General features: G+C 40.2%; 1 protein-coding gene across 5 annotated transcripts in view; it reads right to left on the reverse strand.

The window, feature by feature from the left end:
* IQSEC1 (IQ motif and Sec7 domain ArfGEF 1) overlaps positions 1-22,138 on the reverse strand; it is a 1,344,709-nt gene that overhangs the window by 406,858 nt on the left and 915,713 nt on the right. For all 5 annotated transcript variants that reach the window (XM_082266155.1, XM_082266158.1, XM_082266162.1 and 2 more), the window contains one exon: positions 15,750-15,806. In XM_082266155.1, coding sequence (XP_082122281.1) covers positions 15,750-15,806 — 57 coding nt within the window. The remainder of the gene's footprint in view (positions 1-15,749; positions 15,807-22,138) is intronic.

The raw sequence follows: 22,138 nt of genomic DNA on the forward strand, positions 1-22,138 counted from the left end.
CAGCAAAAAAGGCCACCTTTCTCCTGCTAGTAAATGGCAGTGAAAAGAAAAGGTTTCCAGTAAAGAAAAAGTTGCCAGTAAAAAAAAATATGATTTGCGCTCGCATTGGAACGCTTGTGCAGGTCTGGCAGAGGGGGTGCCTAAATGCCATGTGATGTCATGTTGCAAGGGAGACAAGCGAAGTGGCCAGAGCCTTGTGTGCGGGTCTGCGGGACATGAACAAGGCAAGCCGGAAGCTTGCTGTCAGCGCTGTTTAGACTGGAGTGGACTGAGCGGACCACCTGGCGTGGGGAGAGACTCAGGAGGGGACGTGTCATGTCGGTGAGGTGTCATCATCATCTGTGCTGCTGCACACTGCTGTCAGTGTCATGTGTGTGCGCCTGCCCATTCTACTTTGTGGCCCTCCTGAGTCCTGTCCCTGAGCTACTTATTGTATCGAAAATAGAAATATGTTTTTTGCCTTAATATATCCCTTAAATCACATAGCTAATTGCATATTGTGTGTGTGTCGTCTTTACAGTATCCTTATGCTCCCCCATGTATTAGATGGTATAGTGGCATTCTCCCATATGGGTCAACTGAACATGGAAGAAACAGCCCCCAAATAAAGAGACTGTTAAGACGACATACAAGCCAGGCATACTTATATACAGGGGGATACTCCTGTTGAAAGGGAAAGAATATCTGGTGAGTGTGATACCAGGCGAGGGACACGAGTGGAGACACTGGGGCTCACTGCATGTCATGGTTCTAACCTGAGTATAACAGTACCATCTAAGGTTTTTCACCAATGGCACCACAAGGAGAAGCAAGACCACAGGGAGAGTGGATTTTAAAGGACACTGCACACTTTTTATCTATAGGATTCAACATATTTTTATGAACTATTTTTTTTGCACTGATATTGAGTTTTATGTAAGATTTATGTATATGCATTTACTAAGTGGCTTTGAAACCTCATCAATTTCAGCACTTGCACTTTTAGGCAAATTTGCACTATTAACGTTTTGCACAAGGTTGTGAAGTTGATTTTTAAAATTTTTAAAAAACACATTTATGTTTATCATTCTTTTTACACAATAAGAGCAGATTTTGCACAAAATTCTTTTTGCACATATAGCACATGCTCCATCTGGAGATATAGGCTACTGAGATATACATGTTTTATTATTATTTTATTTTTTCTATTTTTATATAAGCACGGTGACACTTTTAATATTAGAGTTCTCTATATGTATATCTAATCAACTGGCACCACTCTGGTTTATATACGTTTTTTATGTCCATCTAAATATATTTGATATATGAGCTAGTATAACACTTGGAGGTACTATAGAGCAGCCCCAACAACCACTTTTCTTCTTGTGCACACCCATCTTACAGACGCCCCTTAGGTGGTTAGTCTCAGCTATACACTAACTAGATCCATAGCGCAGAATTATACACTTCAACCAATTGCATATTGTTCTTACTTTGCACTTAGTTTTGTAACTTTAGGAAATGCCAGTAAAAACTTGGCTGTGCCTGTAAATTTTGGGTGTCGTGACAGTATATTTGAATCTGGTAGGTTGGTAAAAGTGCTTCTAACCTTAATAAAGTTGACATTAGTGGTCTGAGAGCCCAAGAATGAGTGCTGAATAGAAATACCACTCAATTTTAACTGTGATGGTGTCCATCACCAAACATTACATGACCAGGAGCCTAGATTTTGAACAAAACAAAAGTGATTAGCACCTCGAGTGGACCTAAATGCAAAAAATAATGATTTGCTCTCCTAAAGGAGCATCTAAAATGTTAAAGTCTAGAATACCTTCTGAAAAATAACAGTGCATTTGATTGTGTCTACAAACTTATGGAGGATAAAATTGAAGGCCCTGCTGGCTGTTACTGCCAGTTTTATAAGATCTGGAGTGAGATTGGGTGGTATTATTTTTGTGCTTCTTACTATTCTCCTTGCTGGCCGCTCTGACATGAGCAGGTAAAGCCCTTCCTCTACCAGGATAACAAACTCCACATAGAGTCACAATGCCAAACAACACATGGTAAGTCAGTAATAGGCAAAAGATCAACTGCAAGGACACCATACACAATACTGGTGGCTAGTCCTCTGCCTCCTTTTTAAAAAAGAAAAGCTTTTCCAATCATTTTTAACACTATCCCAAAAAGTTTGGTAAATTATCCTTCTAAGACCTTTTGGGAGCAAGCTCCCTCTAAAGGCTAAAGGAGAGAAGGGCGGGGAAAGAAAGAAAGTAAATTATTATTTTTCGCTGAAAATTGAAAGACAAAATTTCTTGGCTGATTTGAGTTATCTAAGTTTGTCTCCCAACCAAGGCTATTGTAAAGCCATAGAAGGATTCAATTTTACCCTATTTGTAGACTCCAAATTCCCATGTAATGGCCTTAGTGGTGGACTAATTTAGGAACCATGCAAAGTATTAGAGTCCTGGCACTAAAATCACAAAAAAAGTTAAAACCCAATGGCCTGGTCATTCAACTGGTACTACCCAAATACTGAATATTTAGACAAAATGCAGGAGTATCTAAGAATGGAAGACCTAAATAATGCCTACAGACAAAAACAATCCTCTGATAGAACATGGTTTATTTACATAAAAAACAATAGGCGCCACACACAAATTATATGTGATACTAATTACTGAGAAGAAGTACCAACAACACACATCAAGCAATGAAGCCTACACATATAATTAGGGTGGAAATGCAGCAAAATGCTGATTATCTTAATAGAAAAATATAAAGACATTTTCTCTTCGCCCGCCTTGATTGTATTTGTACTGTAATTTAGGTCTTGAGAACACCGATCTTCCATGTAGAAATGAGAGCTCTTTATCATCTCCTTCACATTTTGAAGTCTAGGACAGTTATTGTTAAGCTATGGGTGAATTAGCTGACAGTCACTAATACTTTGCACTAATCTTCTTGCACAGGAATGCAAATGAAGACTTTTGTCAGCAGTGGCCGCTGAGTTTGAACATATTTCTCATTTCCTTCAAACAACTCAATAAAAAAGCATTAAGCTTCATCTCACGCTCCCAGACAAAATGAATCAAAGTCTTTGAAAGAGATATTGGGCTGCTACCTATTCTGTTCAAGGATTTATAAGGCAGAATCTCTGCAGACTTACTAGATGTATATCTCTGTGCTGCCATCCCATTACATTCTACAAACAAAATGAAATGCAAAAACTGTTGGCTGCTGCGCTTAGAATAATCCACTTTTCATTGTTTTTAATATCCAGCTAACATGATGGTGATTAGAAGACTATACAAATTCTAGTTTCTATTCTCTTCCTTTTACTCTTTTCATCATCATAAAAATCCATCATTATTAAAAGGGCTAATAAGCCAGATTTAGCTTACTACCATATGTTGTCAATCATTTTTTGTGTGCATATTTTCAAAGTTATTTAAATGTACTAAGGAACATTGCAAAAAGGAAAATGCTCATTCTACCTGTATCATTATTTATGTTCTATCATTGTGGCATCTCTGATAAAGGACCAGATGGGCCAAATTAAAATAGTTGTAAACCCTACATGGCCATACACGGTTCGAATCTTGGACGGTCCAGCAGGAACCGGCCAAGATTCGAACCGTTAACGGGCAGGCTGATTGTACCAAGTTGCTTGATCGATCAACTTGGGTACAACCAGCCAGCTGGATTCTCTTGCGAATATCGCTAGCAGCTAGCGATCATCACTTGTTTCCTCCTGGCAGGGATGGCTTCCACTGACCCCTCGCTGGGAGAAGACAATTGCTGATTCCCCTGTCAGCAATGTCTGTGTTGATGGGGGAATCCTGCAAATTTCTTTCCTGCAACCCATGATGGGACTCTATTCTTCCCATTGTTACCAAAGATGGAGCACTATTCCTCCCACTGACACCAACCCAACTCCCACTTTTTTTTTTTTTGGATTTCAGGCTTTCCAGCCTGTAGGAGAGATCTGAGGTCTTATTGACCCCAGATCTCTCCATAAAGAGGACCTGTCATTCACTATTCCTATTACAATCAATGTTTACATTCCTTGTAATAGGAATAAAAGTGATAAAAAAAAAAATGTAAGGGAAAGTGCAAAAATAAAATAATCGTCGTTCCACGAGTGTGAGCAATTTTAAAGTGTGACATGTTGGGTATCTTTTTACTCGGTGTAACATCATCTTTCACATTATATAAAAAATTTGGGCTAGCTTTAGTGTTTTTTTTTTCTTTCATAAAACTGTTTTTTCCCCAAAAACAACCGTGTCTGAAAAATTTCTGCGCAAATGCTGTGTGACATAAAAAGTTGCAATGACCGCCATTTTATTCCTTAGGGTCTCTGCTAGAAAAATATATAATGTTTGGGGGTTCTGAGTAATTTTCTAGCAAACAAAGTATGATTTTTACATGTAGGAGCAAAGTGCCAGAAATCGCCCGGTATGTAAGTAGTTAAAGAGGTTTTGTTTTTGGTAAATACATATTACTGCATTTTCTGTCTATTTTGCATTTGGCTATCCAGTGTATATGGATTCCACTGTTGTGACAATGCATACCTATATTTTTATCCTTGCAGAAAAGAAAAAGGTAGCACTGATTGGTCAGACTGCTGGCAGCTGTGAGAACGGGTACACCGTGTATCAGGAAGGACGTCGGGTCATGACGATCCATCTCTGCCTTCATGTACGTTTTTTATGTGAGTTAATAAATCTGTTACTCTTGCTTCACTGAGTGGCGCCTTTTTCTTTTCTGCTTGTATGTGGGACTTTGCTTCGGCCCTCCAAGAGCTGCCCTCGATGACAGCACTGTAACTGTGTATTTGGGACATCCATTATCATTTTGACTACATTCCATCTATCAAGATTTCCCTGAACTGAGGATTCATCCCCCAGCAAGAGCGCCCATCCATCCTTCGCCTATCTTTTTATCCTTGATGGGCTTAAAAATAATCTGTTAAAAACAAATTACTTATGTAAAAAGGACTTGACAGGGGCAGTCTTGAAAACATATTTAAAAAAAGCATCCAATTCTTCTGTACAACCATCTCCTAGTCACAACTAGTGTTCACAATAAAACTTCAAGGCATCAGAACAATTTAGATTATTATGAATGGGCCAAAAGTAAACACACACCTCCACTAAAATACTGTAAAGCAGGGAGGTATTTAAATGTCACTACTCCCATCACATATAAATAAAAACATGGGAGTTATTCCTTAGACCCAAATGATGGAACCATCCATAAAATTCCTCTGTGCCCCAGTGGCGAACTGTGCATCAGAAGGAATATTTTATAGCACAAATAAAGTCTAAGCTATAAAATCATGTATTCAATCTGCATCTATCTATACAGCTGCTTCAGGCTTGTTAGTTCTGGTTACTGCTAGATATTGTATTCAATGGCACAGGGCTTTTGGTGTAAGAAGACAGGAAGGAGGTCCTCCACTAAATTACTATAACTATTGTCAGAGTTGTATAAAGTACTCGAAACCCATACTTGAGTAAAAGTACAAGTGCTCGATCAAAAAGTGACTTGAGTAGAAGTACTAAAGTATTCAACATTTTTTGTACTTAAGTATGGCAAGTAGTTTTTTTTAAATTTTGCTACTCAAGTACTGAAAGTAAAAGTACCAGTAGTTTTGAAAAAAAAAATGCTACTCAAGTACTGAAAGTAAAAGTGCAAGTACTGTGTTATGTAGTTATTAAAGAAAGAAGTCAAAAGTTTGAACATCATATTGTTTTTTATTATTTCAAATGCAGCTTTTATTTATACATACAGTAGCATTTATTTTCGTATGCGCTGATAATACACATGTTTTGAGCTTCATGAAACCTGCCATCTACTGTTCTGGCAGTGGTAATTTTTATAATAGTAACGAGTAACTATGCAGCACAAAAAAAAAAAATATCAGAGTTGAAGTATTGAAATCATCGAAAAAATGTAGTGAAGTAAAAGTGGAAGTAGGAGAAAACAATTCTACTCCAGGAAAGTGAAGTAGTTCTACTTACTATACATTCCTGACTATTGTTTTATTTTAAGAAGGCAATGCAGCACCTGAAAGTATAGAACTTTTATTAAGGGTCTGGCAGTGTAGAAGAATCAAAAATCCTAGGTGCTTTTTCCACACTACAATCAAAATGTAAATGATTTTGCACTGAAAGAAGAATTAAAGGCCACTTAAAACAGATGGATTTTTACGAACTAGAGAGAAAGATGTATCACATAAATACAAAATGCAAATTTCCCAGATATGCCACATTAGCAATCCCTAGCTAATTCTTTTACAGTTCACCTCCTGATTGTTAATGAGATGATTTTAATTCATAGCAGCTTGCAGATTAAGGTGATAGCAACCATTACTTTGGCATTTATGACAATGTTAAATAGACAGAAATTGTTGAGCCCTTTCACCTCCTTTATGTTTTTTTGTTTCAACACCACTGCTGAAACATTTCCTGCAACTACTGTATTATGGACATCCATACACCATTCTCTTTCACCATCAATTTTTAAAGCAAAAATAAAAATCCAGTCTCTTAAACACTTGATACATTTGGGAAGACTGATCAAGACTGCACTGCCTGACTGGGTATTGACTATTGCTCTACATTTTGTGTCTGTGTCTGTTAGTGTATGCAAGAAATCTCTCAGCAAAAGTTCATCAAAACCATTTTTACATTCTGTACAAAGGGGAAAGATTACAAACTCTATAGTTTTTTTTTTTCTTTTTATCATTATACTACCTTGTTTCTAGACCATACATGGTGGGGATGGGGGTGGGAATTAATAAAAAGTGCCCTTTTGTGGGGAAATGTGATTGCTAATTAGAGTGGGGAAGGGTTAGAACCATTTTTGATTGCGGTCTGTGTCCCTGTTAGGGGTATTTCCCTTAACTTCCTATCCCAGGAATAGTCACCTAGATGGGAAATTATGGGAACTTAAGGGACACCGAACAGTGCTTCTTACTCTTACTCTTCGCCATATATTTGTCAGGAGAGGCACTGTGGCCAGGCTATGAATATTCAAGTACATATTCTTAGGGCTCTATCGCACAAGGAGTCTGTCAGTTGGACTCCGTTTTTCTCAGCGGGAATTGATCCGCCGATCCCCCGCTGAGCAGGCGGATGACAGCTGTGTCTCCGCACTGTGTGTAGAGACACAGCTGTCAGGTCCCCATTCATCTCTATGGGGGAATAGAATGGGAATGGACTGTATGTCCGTTCCCATCCGAATGGAAAATAGGATTTCTATCCGGCCGGTTTTGACTGATCGGATTGGATCAGATCGGATGTCAGCGGACATGTCTCCGCTGACATCCGATGCCCCATAGGGATGCATGGGGCGTCTGTTCAGATCCGTAAAAAAAACTGACAGGTGGATCTGAACGGACTCCATGTGTGAAAGGGGCCTTAACAAGTAGTAAATTAGCTTTACAACAAGTGCTCTCCCAACTCTGGAGCTGCAATCACTAATAAGCAATTATTCTTATACTTCACAGCAGAAGCACTAAAGTGATTCAAGTTGTTCCCTCAGCTGCTTAGGCTCCACCTCCCAGAGCACCTAAAGGTTATGGCCAAGTCACAGGGGGAAGGGAGAAGGTGATGGACTTTTACTACTAAGAGAACAACCTAAACAAACTTAGTGCTTTTGTTTTGAACTTTAGAGGGGATATCTCTGCAGTGCCTGCAGCTAGAGAGGTCAGTAAGAGCTATGTCCAAAGAAAAGAAGCTTTATTTATGTATGCTTGCTTGCCTCATGTATACAGAACATAAAATAGTCAAATGCTGCAGTACTGTATAAGAGGTGAAATAAAATCCAAAAAAGTGAATAAATACTGTAGACCAGAGGCTTCCAAACTTTTTAAACAAATGGCCAGTTTATCTCCTCTAAATTTTAGGAGGACCGCACTGCAGTCTGTGGGGGTAAAATATGTCTCAGGCTTGGTGGCCAGTGGGAGTAAAAAAATAAATAAATACCACCTGTGCTCATTAGGAGGGGTATTAGTTCCCCATAATTAATGTCAGTGAGAGGAATAGTGCCCCGTTGTTGGTATCAGTGGTAGGAATAGTAGTCAATCATTTTATATCAATGGAATAGCATTCTGTTGTTGTTGTTGTTGTTGTTGTTGTTGTTAGTGGAAGGAATGGTGTCTCATTGTGGATATCAGTGGAAGAAATAGTGCCTTGTATCAGTGAGAGGTAGTGCCCCAAGGGCTGGATAAATGTAATCAAGAGGCCTCATTTGACCCAAGGGCCATAGTATGGAGACCACTGGTATAGACCATAAAAGAGACAGTCACCTATATATGAAAAACACACACATTCTCAACAAACTATGAGAAAAATTACATGTCCGTGAGTACAACTCCAAAATGCTAAAGGAAAATATTGGCAATAACATTACTGAGAATGTGCTTGTCGTGTCAGGTCACATGTGGTCGTTTGAGTTAAATTATCCAAGCTCTTGTCTAATGCCTAATACATTAGATGGTGTCACAGATTGCAAGGGACATAACATTTGTAAAAGGGAGAGAACAGAATTCATGTGTCTTCTCTGTACAGTGTATTACTCACTAAAGATCCATTTATCTGTTATGTGAATAAATGCTTCAACATCATAATTATGAGATAATCCTGATGAGGTTCCACGTGACAAAACAAGTTTAAATGAAATGCAGACATCATCCAAAGCAAGACCTCTCATGCAAAACTGAAACATTTCCCAATATTCCCACAGCCTAAATAAAAGCAGAATTGCACAGTGGCTGTCTTACAAAGTTCTCATGAGAAATGTCTTCTCTGAAAGCAAGGAGTGACATGACACACCCTGGTACTTCTTTCCTATGCCAAGGTGTAAGGAAGGGCAGAAGGGCAGACCAGTGTAGATTTAATAAAACACTGGCGGTTAAGCACTGAGATACCACCATGCATAGTCACTTTAAAGGTGAACTCCAAGATGCACAAATATTGTCTAAATACATGAGGTAAAATTATTTTAGAAGCTTGGTTTGATTTGTGTATTTCTTTCAAATATGTGCTATAATCCAGGGTGAAACTTTCTTGGTGCAGGCGCATCCTGTAACAAAGACCAGTCACTGGTGCTCTCCCACCTTCTACAGGGTGACTGGTCTGGTCTCTGCCCTCCTGTAGTTTTCTTCAGGCAGTCTGTATTAGGAGGACCTGCTCGGTCCGACTCCCACCTGCAGCTTTGCTCTTTGCACAGACTATGTGGGGCACTGTAATATTATCACTGCTACTTTTGCAAAGTAATAACTGTGTTTGGTGTGATTTATTATCTTTTGTGCCAATTAAAGTGGTATTAAACTCTATAAAAAAAAAAAGAAAAATGCTTGTAGGCAGGGTTTTTAAAATGGAAGAGACCTTTGTGGTCTCTTCTGTCATTGATGCCTCTCCTGGCCTGTCAGCAGTAATGTAACCTGAGCCACACATGCAAAGCTCAGACCACATTTATGTCACCTTCTGTGTGCTGTAGTGGAGTGATGTCATTGTGGCCTTGGTTCAATCAGCCAGAGAGCCTGAACCTGTGAAAAATATTGTTATTTTTGCAAAATTGACGCTCTTTTTTTGTTTATAGCGTGGAAAAATCGCACAGGTGATCAAATACCACCAAAAGAAAGCTCTGTTTGTGGGAAAAAAAGGACGTCAAATTCGTTTAGGTACAGCGTCGCAAGACCGTGCAATTGTCCGTTAAAGTCACGCAGTGCCGAATTGCAAAATAGGCCCTGGTCAGGAAGGGGGTAACATCTTCCAGGGCTTAAGTGGTTAAGGAATATATTTCAGTGAACGTTTGTGTGCTTAGAGTTCAGCTTTATAGCCAGCTACACACAATTAGCAAAGACTGGGTGAAGATGAAAGTACTGGGAGCAGTAATAGCCCAGCATGGAGTCCGTTGGATAGAGATACATACTAGCACATTATGGCATCGGGGGTATAATTTCATTTTTTTTTTTTTTTTTTTTTGAGGAGTTCATAACTGCCTGTAGGAATATATTTAGGTGAAAGTATCTGTGCCCAGAGTTCATCTTTATAGATAGCCACACACAATTAGCCGTATATAAAAAAATAATATTTTAATCCTAAATTATGGTAATTGTCCAGGCTTACTTATTAAAAAATATCTGCCACCTTAACCACTTCAATACCGAACACTTCCACCCCTTTCCTGCCCAGGGCAATTTTCAGCTTTCAGCACTGTCACATTTTAAATGTCAATTGCATGGTCATGCAACACTGTACCCAATTGAAATTTGTATCTTTTTTTCCACACAAAAAGAGCTTTCTTTTGGTGGTATTTAACCACTTTACCACCGGAGGATTTTGCTGTCTTACGTCCAGGCCACTTTTTGCGATTCGGCGCTGTGCGTCTTTAACTAACAATTGCGCGGTCGTGCGACACTGTACCCAAACTAAATTTATGTCCTTTTTTTCCCACAAACAGAGCTTTCTTTTGGTGGTATTTGATCACCAGTGCGATTTTTACTTTTTGTGCTATAAACAAAAAAAGAGCGTTTATTTTGAAAAAATAACAATATTTTTAAAATTTTTTTATATGAAATCCCCCCCCCAAAAAATTTAAAAATCAAATTTTTTTTAAATTTTTGGCCAATTTGTTTTCTGCTACCTATGTTTGGTAAAAAAAAATAACAATAAGCATATTTTGATTGGTTTGCGCAAAAGTTATTGCGTTTACTAACTAAGGGAAAGATTTCTGTCATTTTTGGTGTTTTTTATTTTAACGAGTAATGGCGGCGATCTGCAATTTTTTTTTGCGGGACTGCGACATTGCGGCGGACAGATCGGACCCTTGACTGACATTTTTTACACTTTTGGGGCTACCAGTGACATTACTGCAGTAATCAGTGCTATATATATGCACTGTTACTGTAAAAATGACACTGGCAGTGAAGGGGTTAATTTTATTGGAGAGGGAGGGGTTAATGTATGCCTGGTGATTATTGACGTGTGTGGGGGGAGGTGACTGAGTGAGTCAGGGACAGATTGCATGTTCAGCTATGCTGAACACTGCAATCTGTCACTCCCTGTCACTTAGGAGATCCGCCCGCTCTGTTTACACAGGAGGGCGGATCTCCAAACTAGATTCCCCGACAATCGGGACTGTGAATGAAAACAGCGGGAGCGCGCCTCCGGCGGCGCGCGAGCGCCGCCTACAGGGGGAGGAGTTCAGCGACGTAGTACTACGTCGCTGGACGATAAACGACTTTGCCGCAGTACGGTCAACGTGACCGGTCGGCAAGTGGTTAATCAAAACTGTGTTTTTCTATTTTTTGCTAAATAAACTAAAGATGATCAAACATTTTGAAAAAGAAATGCATTTTTCTTTGTTTCTGTTGTAAAATTTTGTAATTAAACATATTTCTTCATAAATGTAGGCCAAATTGTATACTGCTGTACTTCTTTGGTAAAAATAGCTCAACTTAGTGCATATGAAAAAAATAAAAATAAATATATATATACACGCACACACAGTATTTCAAAAAAGTGAGTACACCCCTCACATTTTTGGAAATATTTTATTACATTTTCTCATGAGACAACACTGAATAAGTTGCACTGTGCTACAAAGTAAAGTAGTGAGTGTACAGCTTGTATAACAGTGTAAATTTGCTGTCCCCTCAAAATAACTCAGCACACAGCCAATAATGTCTAAACCGCTGGCAACAAAAGTGAGTACTCCCGTAAGTGAAAATGTCCAAATTGGGCCCAAAGTGTAATATTTTGTGTGGCCACCATTATTTTCCAGCACTGCCTTAACCCTCTTGGGCATGGAGTTCCTCAGTGCTTCACAGGTTGCCACTGGAGTCCTCTTCCACTTCTCAATGACGACATCACGGAGCTGGTGGATGTTAGAGACCTTGCGCTCCTCCACCTGCTGTTTGATGATGCCCCACAGATGCTCAATATGGTTTAGGTCTGGAGACATGCTTGGCCAGTCCATCACCTTTACCCTCAGCTTCTTTAGCAAGGCAGTGGTTGTCTTGGAGGTGTGTTTGGGGTCTTTATCCTGTTGGAATACTGCCCTGCGGCCCAGTCTCCTAAGGATCCTGCTCTGCTTCAATATGTCACAGTACATGTTGGCATTCGTGGTTCCCTCAATGAACTGTAGCTCTCCCAGTCCCGGGAGCACTCATGCAGCCCCAGACCATGACACTCCCATCACCATGCTTGACTGTAGGCAAGACACATCTGTCTTTGTACTCCTCACCTGGTTGCAGCCAGACACGCTTGACGCCATCTGAACCAAATAGGTTTATCTTGGTCTCATCAGACCACAGGACATGGTTCCAGTAATCCATGTCCTTAGTCTGCTTGTCTTCAGCAAACTGTTTGCAGGCTTTCTTTTGCATCATCTTTAGAAGAGGCTTCCTTCTGGGACAACAGCCATGCAGACCAATTTGATGCAGTGTGAGGGGTATGGTCTGAGCACTGACAGGCTCATCCCCACCCCTTCAACCTCTGCAGCAATGCTGGCAGCACTCATACGTCTATTTCCCAAAGACAACCTCTGGATATGACGCTAAGCACGTGCACTCAACTTCTTTTGCCAACCATGGCAAGGCCTGTTCTGAGTGGAACCTGTCCTGTTAAACAACTGTATGGACTTGGCCACCATGCTGCAGCTCAGTTTCAGGGTCTTGGCAATCTTCTTATAGCCTAGGCCATCTTTATGTAGAGCAACAATTCTTTTTTTCAGATCCTAAGAGAGTTCTTTGCCATGAGGTGCCACGTTGAACTTCCAGTGACCAGTAAGAGAGAGTGAGAGTGATAAGACCAAATCTACCACACCTGCTCCCCATTCACACCTGAGACCTTGTAACACTAACCTTGTGACACCGGGGAGGGGGAATGGCTAATTGGGCCCCATTTTGGATATTTCCACTTAGGGGTGTCCTCACTTTTGTTGCCAGCGGTTTAGACATTAATGGCTGTGTGTTGAGCTATTTTGAGGGGACAGCAAATTTACACTGTTATACAAGCTGTACACCCACTACTTTAGATTGTACTAAAGTGTCATTTCTTCAGTGTTGTCACATGAAAAGATATAATTAAATAGTTCTGAAAAAAAAAAAAAGTATGAAACAAAATGTAATAAGCCTTTATTCAAATTGTATTTACTATAGTAACACTGTACTACTCTGGGGAGGTGATCAGAGTAATCACTGTTGTAAGCAACCGTTTTTTTTTTAATGACATCCACAATGATCACAGCTAATCACATGATACAGATGGCCGGCCTGTGATCACAATAGCAAACAATAAATGGTATTAATGGAAGATATTAATTGTGTACAATTGCCATATGAATGGTCACAGCAATCACATGGTACCAACAATGGCTAGCACACTGATCTGTCATCCGCTGTGTCAGGTGGAAACAGCAGGTGACAGATTGCGCCACAGCTCAGGCCGTGGGGCCTTGTGAGGTGCGATCCTGGGAGGACATCATATGATGTCCACTCCGGATTGGAGAGCTCCTGCCCAGCTGTCATTTGTTTATAGGCTGAGCAGAAGGTAGTTAAAAAGGATCTTCAATCTGAAGTATAAATAATGTAGCTGCTGACTTTTAATAAAACAAAAAAAAAAACACTTACCTGTCCAGGGATCCATCACTGCCCTCACCCAGGGCGGTTCTTCACCAGTCTTCAGGTGCCCTGCACTGCCATGTTTACTGTGAGAAGCTGGTCTGCGGCTTCATCTGCGGCTTTAAAGCCAGCTCCCCACTGTGCATGAGCAAGTGATGCAGTGCTTTCTAAATAATCGTCCCAAAGCCTCCTGGGACCTGTGAAGTGTACCAGGTGGTTGCAGACAGGCAAGGGGGCCAAGGCAATCCAAGCGGAAGTGGGAGCGGGTACCTGTCAAAACTAGATATCCACTCCCAAACAAAAGCCTTGAAAAGTGGAGGGTGAGGTGCGATAATTAGATAAAGCAGAACTTGATTTTTCAGGTGAAATTTTGCTTTAGTAGCTATGCATGCTTTCCCCAAGTCCTACTCTCCAGCTGGATAGTCAGAGGTCTCCTAAATTCCGTTTTACTCAGAAATCCTGTCTCTTAATTCCTAAGAGGGCTTATCAATGACACAAGGGTTGTGTATTAGCCTACATTCCCTGTAACTACGGGGCTTGGTTATTTGACATTGTTATGTACTCTCAGGAGCAAGAAGACAGTGTATAATGTCGTTCAGATGACAGAACAGTAACTGTTACATTTTACCTAAAGTCAGATTTAAATTAAAGCGCAATTAGAGGAAAATATACACATTTTTCATAAGCAAGCCTATATAATATTAACTCATAAAGGCTTAAAGCCAAACTCCAAGCAAACAGGTAAATACACAGTTCAAATACATACTGTATATGGGAGTTTAAAATGCAGTAAGGTTTACTAAATTTAAAGATGAACTCTATGAATTTAGGCCCCTTTTTAAATGTGCCAGCTTACTATGGGTTAATTCCAACAAGGCATATGCCAATTTGTGGGCTTATCGCTTTTATTTACATCTTTACTATACTTCGGGTTATGTACAGCCAATCTGCTCATTTCTCCTTTCGCCATGCCCAAGTATAGAGAGTTTTGTATTATGTGAACCAATTCACAAAACGCAAAGCCTTCTGTGAATGGACAGCAGAGGGGAGAGGCGGGCAGAGTGGTTTCTGTGGGAGAAAGCAGCATTGCTCCTGATGGAGTGCTGAGAGTCACATCGATAGCTATACTCCCGGAGCTCCGCAAAACTGTTAATGGTATAAAAAAATAGATAAGTTCATGACATGGCATACACCCCATTGGACTTAACATACTGTAAGCCAGGGATGTCAAACTAATTTTCATTGTGGGGCCGCATCAGCATTAGGGTTGCCCTCAAAGGGCCGGTTATATCTGTAGAATTAGAAGTCCAGAGCACCCCAGACCCCCTTACATGAGATGTCAAAACCCCTCCGACCATCAGAAGTCAAGAATCACCCACCCTTCCTTACAACACAAAGTACCCCCTTATCTTGTGCTGCCAGGAAGAAGATGCGGGTGGATCTGGGAAGTGCAGGGTCTGGAGGAGAACCAGAAGAGGGCTGGAGTCCGCTTCTAGAGTTTGCTGAATGCTGAGACCAGGGGAGGCAAAGGCAAGGTGGTGTTATGGCTGCGTAGAGAGGTGCAGGATCTGTAGGAGGAGTTCTGCCCTCTTCTCTGCTGCAGACTGCTGAGAAGGGGGGTGGGGAAAGACGAGCCTTTCTGCCCCTGCACAGGGGAGTGCAGGATCTGGCAAAGGAACTCTGTCCTCTCTGCTGCCGACTACAGAGACAAGGTGGGGGGCAGAGACAAGAGGGGGGGGGGTGCAGCAGGAGAGGTGCGAGGGCCACATGAAATGGCATGGGGGCCGCATTTGGCCCGCGGGCCTTGTGTTTCACACCTGTGCTGTAAGCCAACACATTTTAAAAGCTATATTCCTTCAGTTCAGCTTTAGGTTAGCACTTTTCATTGAACAGAAAGAACACATTAAGACAAAGGTGATTACTTTGTTGGATCTCTTTAATGTGATGCCAGTATGTAGGAAATGCATTTAATTTCCTGTTCTAGGAAAGGAAACTAGTTTATTTGCATCAGTTTATCTAAAGTATATAAAAAAAAAAAATAAGAGATACAAAAAAAAACTAATACAGTCAGTAATGACTTATGCAGAGCAGATAAGGTATAATCAGTTCTGCTAATAATTCATATTCACATTACCTTAGTGGTTCTGTAGATAAACTGCTCCTGGCTTCCAATGAGGTCCGTGGGTAATAACTACATAATGAGAAGGAAAGAGAAATTAGATTTGACTTAATGACTTCTGACCTAAGACCAAAAACATTAATGGGTGATGGTACTTGGTGACTTGGTTAGTAAGTTAGTGCAGAAAAAGGGTAATGTTTTTGTCACAGCCTAACAGGACATGAAGATATGGATTCATGATTTTTATAGTGTCTCACTATAGCTTTACACTATATAGAATAGAACTTTGTCCATGCTCCCTTAGCATTGGCATACTTTTCATGAACCAAACAGCATATCAAAATCACAATGTAAATAAAACCATCAATGGCGATCTTCTAATCTACGTAAAATGTAAAAGTAACATACACCAGCTTGTTCTTTTCAGATAAAAGTAAAAAACAATAGGCATCATTAAGACCATTCAATGGCTAGTTAATGGATGTTAGGAAAAAACAGAAGTGCTTATTAGTCTCTTATTACCCATAGACCAACAGAACCTCATTCTGTTCTATAATGTACAGTATTTCCATCATAGAGTACTGCAAGGTGAAGATTATTGGTTGGGTATAATAAAGGTACACTTTTGCAACCATAGAAACATGAAACCATGAGCTAAGTACAAGGTGCACAGCCTCCATGCTCTGGAATTCGATTTTTCAATCACTCTAGGTCAGTAATGGCGAACCTTGGCACCCCAGATGTTTTGGAACTAAATTTCCCATGGTGCTCAACTACACTGCAGAGTGCATGAGCATCATGGGAAATGTAGTTCCAAAACATCTGGGGTGCCAAGGTTCGCCATCACTGCTCTAGGTATTGCTATAGTGTAGTGGCTGATTGACTTCTGTTGGAAACCTGGTGGTTTAGAAACCTTATTTAATCATCTATTTGTTATGCCAGAGAGCTGTTCCCAAACATACCTGCTGTATGCTCCTTGTCTCCCACATACTGGAAGTTTAATAAAAGCTTCTCACAGTTGCCAATCAGGTAAAACCTGATTGTGTCTGTAGGGGGCGCTGCTATGCTACAAAACGAAATGATATAGGAGGCAGCTAAATGCCTGCATCCAACCACCTGTGCAAATGCAATAAATAAATACGGCCTTCAAGGGTGCAGCTTTCGCCTTCAATACGTTAAGTGCATAGATTAATATATAAAGTTCATCAGTGATCATAATATTAATTATAATTAATCATATTATTAATACAATAAAATACAATAACTATTATATACACAAATATATATAAATATATCAAAGTGAGTCCATCTTTCAGTGCCAGTCCATAAATTACATGTAAAAAACATTGGGATAGAAAAAGGCGGGGCTTTGCGGGCCAGTGGGAGTAGAAGGATCAAAAAATAGAACCAATTGTAAAAACAAAGATACATTTTATTGGTATAACAAGTAAAAAACAAGCATGGATTACCATGCATGTATGATAACAACAAGTACAACATACAATTGTTAAAATATATGATGTCACTGTTAATATAGAAACATATCCCACAAGGGGTTTAGAGCGAAAAAACAAAGCCTGTGTAGGTGGAAGATGGGTCTCAAGCTGGATTCGGTCACGGTAGGTCCCCAGCAAGCCGACGCGTTTCGCTTAAGGCTTCCTCAGGGCCTGAGAGACCATAACAGACCGATGTTTCCTTTATATCAGTGACTTGTATTAAGCGACAGGGCTGTAGCGGTACATAGGCTGTTCGGAAGATAATACTTCCATATTCACCATACAGAATTTATATAGGCATCAAGGGAAAAACTCTTGCATTAAATCCGATATATTGGGTCCCAGCTGCGTCATCAAGGTCAGGGCTGCTACAGATAGCTCCACTCTAGCATCTTGGGGTTCAATCACCCCTCAGCAGGTAATTATCCTCTTCCTGGTTTATTCATCCATATGTGCGATCACCCTCAGATAAAATCAATCTAGTGTCTATATTGCAATAGTTTAAGCCAGGTTTAAAGGACCTCTATGCAGTTTGTAGGCAGTATATCTCCAATCTACTTGTCCTAAATGGCAGCAGAGTTGACCTCTCCTCAGACTGAAGGGTGCTCCAGGCAGGAAAATAAGACCTATGCAGACATATATGCCAATTATGTGGACCCAAGGTCCTGGGCTATCCAAGCCCTCTGTGTCACCGTACGCTCACCAACTGCCTGAGTGTGTGTGTGTGTGTGTAAAATCCGTGAATCATGTAATCCCATGCACCAAAAACAATCGTATGTTTTGACCTTTGTTTACCACAGTGCCCTTCACCCCACCTAAGGGTGTCTTCTTCTCACCTGCTTGGGTGGACCCAAAGGAGGTCAGTATGCACCTTTTGCAGGGTAAAAATGCCACTACTTCCACTGACCGATCAAATCCAGTCCACAGCTCTCAGCATAGCGTCATATATGTAAGAGGCAAGAGGATCGCCCATACAATATATTTAATAAGTCTAGAGCTTTGAGAAAGCCCATTAGGAGCTATGCATGAGGTGGGCAGTGACTTAATCATGCTGGACTGAGTCAGGTGGAACTGTGCAAGCTGAGGATAGTACTGAAATATGCCTGTATTTAACTTTTGAATTGCGAATATTTTTACTCCTAATAAACATATTGTATGGTCAATCTGCACTATGGTTCTTTCCTCTTGCCTCTTACATATATGATGATGAACTTTATATATTAACCACTTTACTACCGCTTACGGGAATACTACTGCGGCAGAGTGGCTCGTTCCCGTCCAGTCACGTAGTATTAACGTGACTGGACTCCTCCCCTTCTGGGCGGCGCTTGCGCGCCGCCGGAGGCTCGCTCCCGCTGTTTTCATTCACAGCGGGAGTCGGGCCAGGGGAGGAGCAGCGGCGATCGCCGCTGCTCTTACCCGATCGTCGGGGATCGAGTCTGGAGATCCGCCCGCTGTGTGTAAACACAGCGGGCGGATCTCCATAGTGACAGGGAGTGACAGATCGGACTGTTCAGCATAGCTGGACATCCGATCTGTCCATGAATCACATAGTCACCTCCCCCCCTACACGTCAGTAAGCACCAGGCATACATTAACCCCTCCCTCTCCAATAAAATTAACCCCTTCCCTGCCAGTGTCATTTTTACAGTAACAGTGCATATATATAGCACTGATTACTGCAGTAATGTCACTGGTACCCCCAAAAGTGTCAAAAATGTCAGTCAGGGGTCCGGTCTGTCCGCCGCAATGTCGCAGTCCCGCAAAAAAAATCGCAGATCGCCGCCATTACGCGTTAAAAAAAAAACACCAAAAATGACAGAAATCTTTCCCTTTGTTAGTAAACGCAATAACTTTTGCGCAAACCAATCAAAATACGCTTATTGCGATTTTTTTTACCAAACATATGTAGCATAAAACAAATTGGCAAAAAACTTTTAAAAAAATTGGTTTTTACATCTTTTTTGGGGGGAATTTCATATAAAAAAATGTGAAAAATATTGTTATTTTTTCAAAATAAACGCTCTTTTTTTGTTTATAGCGCAAAAAGTAAAAATCGCACAGGTGATCAAATACCACCAAAAGAAAGCTCTGTTTGTGGGAGAAAAAGGACGTAAATTTCGTTTGGGTACGGCGTCGCACGACCGCGCAATTGTCAGTTGAAGTCGCACAGCGCCGAATCGCAAAAAGTGGCCTGGACGGAAGACAGCAAAATCCTCCGGTTGTAAAGTGGTTAACTAATCTTTGCACTTATTGTATTGAAGGAGAGTGTTGCACCCTTGAAGGTAGCACCCCCATTATTAGCCTACTCTGCTAGACTACCTCTCACTATTTTAGGGCCCTTTCACACTGCAGAGCTGTGCGCTAGGGGGTGATGTAATGTGCATCACACTGCTTTCTGACTTTAGCCCCGTACACACGTACCGAATGTCGGCCGAACGATCGGCCGTCTTTTGTCTGGTGCTGTCCTGTCGGTTGAAAAGTGCTAAAGACTGCACACGAATTTTGTCGGCCAACAACAGCCGACTGCAGAAGTGATATCATGTGATGGTTGACTTTCCGTGTGTTTTTTCTTCTCAGAGCATGCCCAGTCTTGCTCATCTGCTGTTTGTCGGCTGAATTCTGTACTGACTGAGGAACAATTGGCCGTTCTGGTGTTGGCCAACAAAAATTTTAAAGCCTGCACACCAGATTCTGTTTGGCTGAAAAGTCGCAGTCGGTTGTCGGAAGCATCATACTAACAAGACGACAATCGGCCGATCGGTCGGTGGCCGAATATTTACGGCCGACAATCGCTACGTGTGTACGGGGCTTTAGTTTCAACTTTATATGTCACTGCTCAGCAAGGCAGTGTGCTGCATTAACTGTACAGTGTCATGCAGAACCAGGCACCAGTGGTGTGATATTATGCAAACTTTTGCATAATATTGTATTTTTCTGGAAACAGTGAAACACTGTGTTCTGTTCTGAACATGACACACAGAAAACTATTGCTTTCTGTGCGTCTTTGCAGTTACCTAGATTGCTCCATGAAGAAAAATGCAGGTAATTGTACCTAGCGTGAATGATCCCTTATATCAGCGTTCATTTTGACGTCAAATTATTTATTTCATTTTAGTCATAGTCTTTTGTCTAAAATGTCATTTTAGTTTTAGTTGTATTTTAGTCATCTGAATTATTTTGGTTGGCTAAAATCTCCAATACATTTTAGTTGACTAAAATCTCCAGTACATTATATTCGACTCAAATTTCCAGTACATTTTAGTCAACTAAAATGAATAGGTTGGGTTAAATTGTAATGCATTATTTAAGCATTTCTCTAGAATTGCCAAACTCCCGATATACTCTTAGAGTAATAATAACAATATGTTGTTATTTATGATATTAAGGTTTGAGCATGCACTACAGACACAGATTTAGCCATTGCGATTTATGACGTCTTTATATATAAAGTTTCATAACCAAACATATGGCTTTTTGACAAACAAAAGTGAAACTTTAAAATATTAAAAAAAAAAAAAAACTGTAATGCCATTGCACATATTACCTGAATATTTTTACAAACATTAAATATTAAGAGAAAAAAATAAGAAAAGCCTTTTTCTTAATTTTTTTCAGCAGCTTAGTAGGTGCCCCCCATATATTCTTATGTGGTAGTGCAATGTTAATTTCAACATCAAATTTTGATTTATTTTTTAGTCTTTTAACTAGAATGCCATTTTAATAGTATTTTAGTCATCTGAATTGTTTATGTTTAGTCGTATTTTAGTCAACTAAAATAGTGTTAATTTCATAGAAAAAATATTTTAGTTGACAGAATTAACACTGCCTTATAGGGCAGTAATCAACTTATTGAGAGAACAAGAAGAAAAATACCAAATTATAAAGTCTGTTAAAATTAAGGTTTTTATATATTACTATGTACATAATGTGTAATTTGACCATATATCTGTTAAAAGCAAAAAAGGGGATGGTAAGGTGATGGTAAGTTGTTGTCATCCTAGAAAGAAAAATATAATGATGGGATAAAAGCTTGGGTCAAAAGGTAAAACAAAAAATAGATCAGCAGAGCATAAAACAATATCTACATGTTTTACCCAATAAATGCCATCACCTAAAAGGATATTATTTTTGCTCCAGAATATCATTTGTTGCATGAAATCTGCCATAAAATCCGCTACTTTAATCTGTATAGAGATTTATAGAGCAGGTCATGTAACAATTCAATGAATACAAAATAGAAAACATCACTGAAGAAGGCTCGGGAGGACATGCACTTGTATGTACAGATGAGATCTGGGACAAAGCACATACAAAGTACATGATCAGCATTAATATCACATATACCTCACTGGCCAAAGTAAACAACATTAACAGAATTGTGAAAATGTTAAGATATTCATGTGAATATAACCTGCTCCCTTTTCTATTGCTCTAAACAGGAGCTCTTTTGCAACAAAAATGCTCCTGTTTAGTGGCAAAATTGTTGCAGGAATCACCGTAAGATCACACATACTTGTTTAACTTTAACTGTACTCTTATTCCATCTGCCAGCTTCAAGTGCTACTAAAGGTTTATTTTATTTTTTTAAATTAATAAACATGTTATACTTACCTGCCCTGTCTTCTGAGTACCACCCAAGCAAGCTGCTTGCTGGGGGGTCCCCGCTCATGTTGGCTCCCTCCCAAGCTACTTTGTGTGTATCTATTTAAAAAACTGCGGCTCGGCCATGCCCCCCAATACCTTATCATTGAATTGAATTGATAGCTCTCACTGAGTCCAGTGAAGAGGGAGAGAGCCACACCGCTGCTCTCGGGCATAGCGCTGGATCGAGATTAGGCTCAGTCAGATGACTATTATAAGAATGCATTAGGGTAAAAAGAAAAACCTTTAGCCTTTACAACCACT

Source organism: Pelophylax lessonae (genome assembly GCF_965119305.1).
Source record: "Pelophylax lessonae genome assembly, chromosome: 8".
Lineage (NCBI taxonomy): Eukaryota > Metazoa > Chordata > Amphibia > Anura > Ranidae > Pelophylax > Pelophylax lessonae.